The 9287-nt window shown below is 55.1% G+C and overlaps 1 protein-coding gene across 1 annotated transcript; it reads right to left on the reverse strand.

Annotated features, from left to right (window-relative positions):
- Nucleotides 1-5201: 5201 nt before the first annotated feature.
- LOC108380447 (serine-threonine kinase receptor-associated protein-like) lies at nt 5202-6790 on the reverse strand. Its single transcript, XM_017636817.1, has 6 exons — nt 6676-6790; nt 6535-6600; nt 6213-6286; nt 5980-6130; nt 5534-5914; nt 5202-5437 (listed from the first exon to the last, which is right to left on the reverse strand). The coding sequence occupies exons 1-6, from the start codon at nt 6788-6790 to the stop codon at nt 5202-5204; spliced, it is 1023 nt and encodes a 340-aa protein (XP_017492306.1).
- Nucleotides 6791-9287: the final 2497 nt, after the last annotated feature.

Consider the following 9287-nt stretch of genomic DNA (forward strand, 5'->3'; position numbering starts at 1 on the left):
AAAACTGGTCAACAAGCCTACCACACAATAGGGTACAGCAATTGAACAAATAGCACTTTCCCATCCCACCCCACCACCACCACCACCACCCTCCCATCTTCCTCCTCACTAGCTTAAGAAATCATCTGAACAGGATCACCTTCACCGACTAGTCTAAGTCTCTAGTGCTTTTTCTCCTCCTCCTCTTACTACTCCTTCTTTTTTTTATAATAATCATCATAACACAGAACACTTTTCCATTTTGCTGTTGCTTTTCTGTACACAAACACACTCACACACCACCACCACCAACTCATACACTTTTCAATATCATCACCTCTTTTCTAATCTCTCTTGACACTTTTTCATCTCCTCTCTGTCTGCTCCGGCCAGACACACCCTCCCACACACACAGTCGAGTTGTTTTGTTATCGTCTGTGTAACTCCCTCTTTTTCTCTTTAGCCTCACTCACACACTTTACATCACTGACCACCAACTGAATTTTCTCACCTTGCTCTCTCTCTCTATCTTTTTCCTTTCTTTTTGCTGTAATGATTGCAACCTAGTGCCCCTTTCTCTTCCTGTAAACAATCCTTTATCCACCATTGCAAAATGATGCACTGTTTTACTCTCTCTCTCTCTCTTTCACTATCTCTATTTCTACTTCTCTTTGTTCTACCACGGCATGTTCTCTTTTTTCTCCTTTTCTCATCTCCCTTTTACCTGTTGTGATCGACCTGTATTTATATTACTACACTACGCTATCATCAACACACACACACACATTGAAACTATTGAAACGAAACAAAACGAAAAAAAATTGTAAAAAAGAGTAACATAATAATGATAAAAAATTACAGCAATAAATTACCAAAACTAAAAATATCGGTGGAAATTGGGTAGTGATAAGCCTGGTGATTGTCACGGTGTTTGCGAGCCGGACTTGGCGTTTCTTCTGTGTTTGTTGTTGCTGTCAAAGTGTGTGTGTGTGTGCTGCAGCTGAAGGTGTTTTTATTTTTTCTACTTTCTACTTTTTTTATATATTTACCATGGATTGGTAAGTGGTTTTACGGTGATCAAAGGTGATAATAGGGCTGATGTACTTTCTTTTCCCTAGGATGTACAGAAGGTCAGACGGTGGCCGCAAAAGAGATGGCACTGCTCGGCACTGTACGCTGGCTCCCACTGAAAGCCATCCGCTGGGCGGTTTTAAGCCCGCTTTTCCTCAAGATCATGATTATGATCTGAAGTTGAAAAAGTTGAAGCCCACCGAGCTGAAGAAGGTGCCCGAGGTGGTAAAAAAGCAGCAGAAGAAGAAGCAGACTATAGTGGTCACCGCCTTTGACGGTCTCGATCCGCTGTCGGCGGCCCTCTCGGCGGCGGCGTCTTCGTCGTCGTCAGCCGCCGAAGCGGCTGCTTTTGCCGAGGCCAAGTCTTCCAAATTTTCATCCTCCTCTGCAAATGCAGCCGGTGTTGATGACACTTCCTTTCTGCCTAAAAGCGGCCGAACGGCCACCTTCATCGAGGACGACTTCACCGGGTGGCCCGTCTACCGCAGTCGAATACTGAACAAGTTCAACACCGCCGAGAAGTCGCTCTCCATCAGATCGTCCTACCTCTCAAATGCCTCCTCCTCCTCCTCTGCCTCTACCTTCTCCTCCTCCACGACCATCTCAAAGTCCTTTTCCGCCTCTTCGAGCATCTCCCAGAAGGTGCGCGACCGCCTGGAGGAGCTGGACGACGGCTCGGCGGTGGGAGCAATGACGGCCAGCGGCGGCGGCGGCGGAGGGGCGACCGGCGCCGGGAACCTCTTCGAGGACGGCGCCGCCGTCACCGAGATGGGCAATCTCAGTCAGCCCGAGTTTGTGAAGCGCCTGGAGGAGCTGAAGGCCGGCCTGGTGGACGCCTGGGAGGCCGACCAGAAGGTGAAGGCGCTGAAGATGGCCATCCAGTGCGCCAAGCAGCTGAGCAGCACCGCCGTCCTGCCGTACTACCCGAGCAAGTGGGCGCTGATCAGCGACATACTGGACACCTTTGGCGGCCTCGTCTACCGTCGGCTGCTGAACAAAGCCAACGAGACGGACGGTGGTGGTGGTGGTGGTAGCAATCGCGAGGAGGTGCAGGAGACCTGTCGAAACTGGTTCTTCAAGATTAGCTCCATCCGCGAGCTGCTGCCGCNCGAGACGGACGGTGGTGGTGGTGGTGGTAGCAATCGCGAGGAGGTGCAGGAGACCTGTCGAAACTGGTTCTTCAAGATTAGCTCCATCCGCGAGCTGCTGCCGCGCTTCTACATCGAGGCGGCCATCCTCAGGGTGTACTCTTTTCTGGTGGTAAACGAAGATGGCCTTGGCGTCGGCGTCGGTTCAAGGTCAACCTCTGGNAGGAGGTGCAGGAGACCTGTCGAAACTGGTTCTTCAAGATTAGCTCCATCCGCGAGCTGCTGCCGCGCTTCTACATCGAGGCGGCCATCCTCAGGGTGTACTCTTTTCTGGTGGTGAACGAAGATAGCGGCGGCTTCGGTGGTTCAAGGTCAACCTCGGAACTGCTGGCCGCCCAGTACGAGGCCGTCTTCGGCCGCCTGTCGCGCATGGTGCGCGGCATCGGCGACCCCCTGGTGGCCACCTACTGTCGCGTCTACCTCGCCCGGGTGGCCGTGGAGCTGGCGCCCCGGGCGAAGGCCGTCTTCACCGGCCTCCTCTACGACACCTTCCGCTCGGTGGGCGTCGTCAGTGGGGGCGGTGGTGCTAACCAGCTGCTCAGCGTCCCCGTGCAGCAGACGCTCAACGGACAGAAGGTCGACTACCGCCACTACTACACGCTCTTCACGCCCGCCCTCGACTGGATGCTCGCCTGTGCGCTCTACAAGGCCGACGGCCGGCTACTGGAGGAGGTGGTGGACGTCTTCAGGGGACTCAACTCTAACTCCTCCTCCTCCTCCTCCTGTTCATCCCTGCTGCTCAACTCGCTGCTCACCGCCTACCCGCCCGCCTTCATTCTCGCCCACCTGCGTCCCTTCCTCGACTTCATCAAGCACGTCGACAAGGACTGCTTCGTGGCGGATGAGGGCCACGGGGCCACTGCCGCCACCGCCGTCTACCCGCAGCACCTGCTGGTGAAGGCCCTGGGGGAGGCGCTCAAGGTCGCCCTAGCCTCCTCCTCCTCAGCTTCTGCTGCTGCTACTGAGGGGCTGGGCGCCACGGCGGAGGAGCGCCGCCAGGTGCTCGCCGACGTCTGGCGCATCACCCGAAAGCTGAAGACCGCCGCCGGTGGCAGAGGCAGCCGCTGGCCGGCGGAGTACCTCTCAGTGCTGGACACCTGGGCGGAGATTGTCGCCGGGCGGTACGGCCTGGCGGAGGTCAACGAGCTGCTGGGCGATGTGGTGGCCGCATTTTCCGGTGGCAGCGAATCATCCTCAAACTCCTCTTCGCCGCCCAGCGCCGCCGCCCTCTTCTCCGTCCTGGCGAAGGTGGTCCGCCACGGAGCGGAGCGCTTCCACTACAGTGCCTTCTTCAGCATGTCCAATCTCATGGCGTACCTCGATCTGCTGCATGGAGNGAGCGGAGCGCTTCCACTACAGTGCCTTCTTCAGCATGTCCAATCTCATGGCGTACCTCGATCTGCTGCACGGAGGCAGTGCCAGTGCCAGTGCTGGTAGTGGAAAAACTAGCGAAACTGTCAACGACGGCGAACAGCTGCGCGTCGACGCCTGCAAGCTCCTCGTGGAGGCCTTCATTCGCAGCTTCAGCAGCAGCAGCAGTCCAAAGCCTTTTTCACATGCTTCTGATGAGGATTCCGAAGACCTAGGAGAAGAGGAGTCAGCTGACAGTGACCTGGCCACCTCGGCCGCCGCCACCACCGCCGACCCGGTCATCCTCAACTCGCTGTCCTTTCTCTGCAAGAGCATGCACGACTCGATCACCGCGCTGACGCTGGAGGACGACAAGCGGCAGATGGCCGCCCTCATCATCGGCTTCCTCCGCCGCGTCTCCTACGGGCGCGACTTTGAGGCGCAGCTGGCCTTTCTGGTGGAGGCGCGGGCCACCTTCGCCGGCCACCTCGACGCGGTGCTCGCCTGGCTGGTGCAGGCAGTCGCCCGGCTGGCCATGGAGACGCACGCCATTGTGGGCGGGCATCACACCAAGCGGACGGCGGCCTTTGTGAACGGCTGCATCGCCTACGCCTACATCACCGTGCCGTCGATCGAGGAGGCGCCCACTCGGCTCTGGCTGTACCTGACCGCCGCTCAGGTGGCGCTGGTCAATGGGGCGCTGCCGCAGACGGACGCCTTTCTGAAGGCGGCCATTACGCTGCTGAGACAGCTGCCGCCCACCACCTCGGGAGGCGATGTCGCGCCCCTCTCCAATGACGACTTTCTGGTCAGCTACGTGGGCGTGATGCTGTCCACGCTGTTGGTCGTTCCGGTGAGTGCTGGTAGTGTGATCTAAGTAGTTAAGAGTGACCATAATCAAATTCTGCCTCTTCTTCCTTTCCAGGACAATCCCGAGCTGGGGCCGCTGTACCTCTTCAAGGGCCTCTACAACGTCCTCAAGGAGTACCGGTTTGAGTACGGTGGCGGCCACGGCTCCAATGCCAAGTTCGCCATCTGGGCCAGTCTGCTGCGCTTCCTGGTGACGGCCACCCGGGAGGAGTACCCGTACCACGTGAAGCGGGTCGACTCGAATGACGCCCTCTACGCCCAGGAGACGGCCTTCATCACCGAGGCCACCGTCTACGCGGACCTCGTCTTTGCCGAGCTGATGGAGGCCTTTAAGCAGCAGCAGAAAGAAGGTAGTACCGGTGGTGGTGGGGGTGAGCAACTTCGGCGGCAGTTCTCCAACGCCCTCGAGCTCATCTCGGTGGTGCTGGCCACCGGAAATGCCCACCAGAACAGCCACGCCGTCAACCAGCTCTGGGGCTGGGTGACGAGGAATCAGGGGAGGGTGGCGGCCGTCGCTGGTGGTAGGGAGTGGCCGCCGCTGGAGAGGAGGATGGTAAGTCGATTTGTGAGCTACTATTGTACAGAAGGTCAACTTTTACTGAAGTAACGTTCCTTTTTCTCTTTCTTCCCATCTCCTCCTCATTTACTTTTAACACAGAAGTCCACCTTGCAGTCGATCAAGCGTGCCTTTCACAGTGCTGAAAACGGTGGCCAGCAGTAAAGAAGAGTAGTGTTGTGGTGTGATGAAGGGACCAAATGGATCACACCGCCGCCGCCGCTTTACTAAACCTTGTTGTTGCTATCATTTGCCACTGGGCCGCCGCCCTCTCCGCCCTCATCGCCGCCGCCTCCGTTGCCGCCTCCGTTGCCGTTGCTGACGTACTTCCACAGGCCGTACGTCTTGCCGACGGTGTTCTGCCAGAGGCGAAGTGTGCCGTCCTCGCTGCCGCTGGCGTACAGTTCGCCGTCCGGCGAGAAGCGGACGCAGTGGACGGCGCCAAAGTGGCCCTTGAAGGATTCTGTGATTTAGGAGGAGGAGGAGGAGAAGGAGGAGAATTAGTCAAACATTAGTAAAGTGGTAAACATTGCCAAACAAATCCTCTCTCTCTTCTTACCGAGTTGCTCCCCCGTTTGGTAGTCGTACTTGTAGAGGAGAAAGTCGTCGCCGCCGCAGACGAAGACGTTCTTCTGCGGATGGAGCGAGCAGCTGTAGACGGGCGTGGGGAGGCGCCACTCGGCCAGCGCCGTCATCGACTGCAGACTGAAGAACTGCACCTGCGAGCCGTAGCAGATGGAGAGGATCGACTTGTCGCGGGTCACCTCGATGCTGGTCGGCACCTCGTCGAAGGTCAGCTTGAAGACCTCCCCTTGGGAGCGGCGGTCCCAGAAGCGGACCGTCTTGTCGTCGCAGGCGCTCACGCACTGCTGACCGCTGTCCACGCTGCTGAAGACGACGTGGCGGATGTTGTCGGTGTGGCCGGTCATCATCTGAGGCTCTGGAAAGGAAAGAGACTTTTGGTACTTGTCTGTCTTTTAGAACACCTCCCAAAACAGTTAGTACCTGAGTTGACGTTGTTCAGGTCGTAGATGCGAATGATCTTCTCATTGCTGGCCGTCAGCAGGAGGCGGTCGTCGGTGCTGAAGTCGACGCTCTTGACGATGTGCTTGTGCGGCAGGGAGTGCAGCTCGTCGCCGGTGACGGCGTTCCAAATCTGCAAAAAACGATGATGATGATGAAAATGGAATAGATTTAAGAGATTTGTGAGAACTCTCAAACTTTTTTTAACGACTTACCTTGGCGGTGAAATCGGCCGAACCGGTGGCCGCCCGAGTTCCGTCGCTGTTGAGAACGACGCCCCAGACGGCGCCTGGGAAAAAAGAGAATGAGAATTAGAAGAAGTTCCTCATCAAATAGAACTCAACCACAAAAAACTGCCTACCTTTGTGTCCCTCAAAGGTGCCCAGCCAGTCGCCCGTGTCGCCCTGTCTGATCTGCGGTTTGCCATCTACCAGAAAAACAAATACAAAAACATTGGTCAGCATCTCACCTACCAAAGTGGATGGTCTTCATCCCCGNTCCTCATCAAATAGAACTCAACCACAAAAAACTGCCTACCTTTGTGTCCCTCAAAGGTGCCCAGCCAGTCGCCCGTGTCGCCCTGTCTGATCTGCGGTTTGCCATCTACCAGAAAAACAAATACAAAAACATTGGTCAGCATCTCACTTACCAAAGTGGGTGGTCTTCTGCCCCACTTACCTTTGGACGCCGAGACGAGGTAGTAGCCGGACTTGGTCTGCTCACTAAAGTGCAGATGCACAATGGGTCTCGTGTGGCCGTTGCAGGTGAGCGGTGTCTGCTTCAGCGAGGACATTGACACATTGCTCAGGCTGAGGATGTCCATAGTGGTGGTGGTGATAAGCAAAAGGAGTTGCTGAAGAAGAAGTTTTGGAGGTGATCTATCAAATGGAACTACAAAGACACCGGCTCGGACTCGAAGCAGCCACCACGAGGCATCACAACACACAACGCACAAAAGCCGTCAAGAAAATGAACACAAAAAGATTGGCCAGTGTTTTCAAACGGCGACGCTGTGTGGCGCACTCTGTGCTCCTTTTGAATCTGGTCAATCCTTTCTTTCACTGACTCGATCACTTTCTTCCGCATCGCCTCCATCTTCTCACATCTCTACAGATCATTGATCTAGAAATAGTATAAAATATCAGTCCTGTATTTATTGAGATTGAGAAAAAGTATAAATGAGAAGGTGGTGGCGGCGGTGGTGGTGCTGGGGTAGAGAATCAGCACCTACCTACACGCTCACATGAGAGACAGAGTGGATAAAAGAGAATACTTTGGTCGATATGATAAAGAAGGGATAGAAAAAAGGATTAAAAGAGTAAAACATAGGTGTGTGCGTAGGGGCAATTGATATAAAAAGATTAGACTGTGAAAGGGCCAAAAAGAGAACACCAGACGGCATGGCGAGAGTTTGGGGAAGTTGTTGAGCAGCAGCAGCAGCAACAGCAGAAGTTGTACTGATTTGGTAGTGGGGGTAAAAGGGTTTGGCAAACGTTTGGCTCTGCTTGGCAGGAACAACAACCCCAACAAACAACAACAGCAAAGGCACTGAACTGTAGCAGCAGCAGCTGAAACATCTACAGAATCTTCTTGAGCAGCAGGATGGTGAGGACGACCGTTCCCGTCAGGTAGAAGATGGTCTTGCTGAAGGCGGGCACGTGCTGGCCGAGGACGACTCCCTGTGTTACCCAAAAAGGAGAAAAGATTAGAAATCGAAACACACACACATCAAAGACTTCAAAATAGATCCACTCACCCAGCCGCCGTGGTCCTTCACCCAGCTGCACACCTTGCGCATGATGAACTCGAGGAACCAGCTGAAGAGGCGCTTGAAGTTGGCCAGCGGATTGTGGTACGCCTTCACCACCATGTCGCTGCAGAAGAAGAGCATCACGACGACCTGCTCGCGGCTGAAGCCGCCGTCGCCGGTGAAGAGCTCCTCGAGGAAGGCGCCAAACTCGTCGTAGCTGATGTCCTCCAGGTGGACGGCCTCGGCGCGGGCGAGCACGCGCCGGCGCTCCGGGCTGCGCTCAAACTCGTCGGCAATCAGGCGCAGGTCGCGGCCGAGCTGCTTCATCAGCGGCGCATTGTTCTGCGTGAAGTTGGGCAGGTGGCTGAAGAGGAGGAGGAGGGAAAAAGAAGGATTAGGGGATGAGGAAAGCTTCCTTCCCATGAACAGTTGGCATCACTTACAGAAATCCCAAGTTGGGATCACTCTCCACCGCCTCCTCGCCCTCCTGCTCCACCAGGCGCTCGTGGACGAGCTCGGTGAAGAGGAGGTTCGTGTACAGCTCCGTGTCCTCCGTCTCCGAGTAGTAGACGGCGGTGGGCATTCTTCTTCTTCTTAATCAACTGGTGAGAGATACTGGTGAACGATAACAGTACACACTGTGACTAAAGACAAAAGAATCTTCTGCAAGAAAACAAACAAACAAACAGGCGGGATCTTGAAGTGAGATAAGAGGAAAAGAGCTTCTCAAAGAGTTTGTCTGACTGAATCCAATGGTGCTACTGCTGATGATGATGACTAAAGGAGAGCTGTCTTCTCTCTGAGCTGCAATCACAATGGCTGTGCAAGCGCAACAGTGGTAGCAGCAGCCACTTGATGCGACAGCGACGACGACGACGAGGGTGACAGCAACAAAAAGAAAGAGGTAAGTGCTTGCAAGTATTGCGGCGACAATTGGACAATATCAGTGTGTGTGTGTGTGTGCACGAGCGCGGCAGTGTTCGTGTGTGTTTATTTGCTTGTGAAGGAGGCTGCGAGGTGGATTTGTTCTGATCGACGTGAAGTCACTGCGCCTGGACGAGGGTGAGAGAGGAGAGGAGAGGAGAGAGTGACTGAAGACAACACTGACGGACAGGACAGCGAACTAAGAGGCAGAGAAGGAGAAGACGGTCACCACCGAGCTTCAGTGTGCCTGGATGGCTGGCTGGCCAACGCAATGACAACGTCGAGGAGAGAGAGAGAACTAGTTTTTGGCCAGGGTCTCTTTCTCCTTTGGCCTGTGTGTGTGTGTGTGTGTGCTAAAGACAACCCCGCCAAACGACCGACCAACAGTCAGGCAGGCAGTCTGACCAGAGAGAGAGGTAGAAGTGAGAGTGGTGTGAGTGCTAAGCAGGGGAGAGAAAGAGAAAAGGAAAGAGAAAGAAAAGTTCAATGCCACCGAAGCGAGTGGTCGCCGCCGCTGCTGATGCTGAAGTGTGCATCACCGTCGTGGTCGTCGCCGTCACGTGAGCCTCTTTCTCTCTTGGCCAACTCTAACTCACTCACACTACTCACACTCGTT

Source organism: Rhagoletis zephyria, unplaced genomic scaffold (assembly GCF_001687245.7).
Source record: "Rhagoletis zephyria isolate East Lansing unplaced genomic scaffold, Rhagoletis_zephyria_1.1 Rzeph_scaffold_19284, whole genome shotgun sequence".
NCBI classification, from domain to species: Eukaryota; Metazoa; Arthropoda; class Insecta; order Diptera; family Tephritidae; genus Rhagoletis; species Rhagoletis zephyria.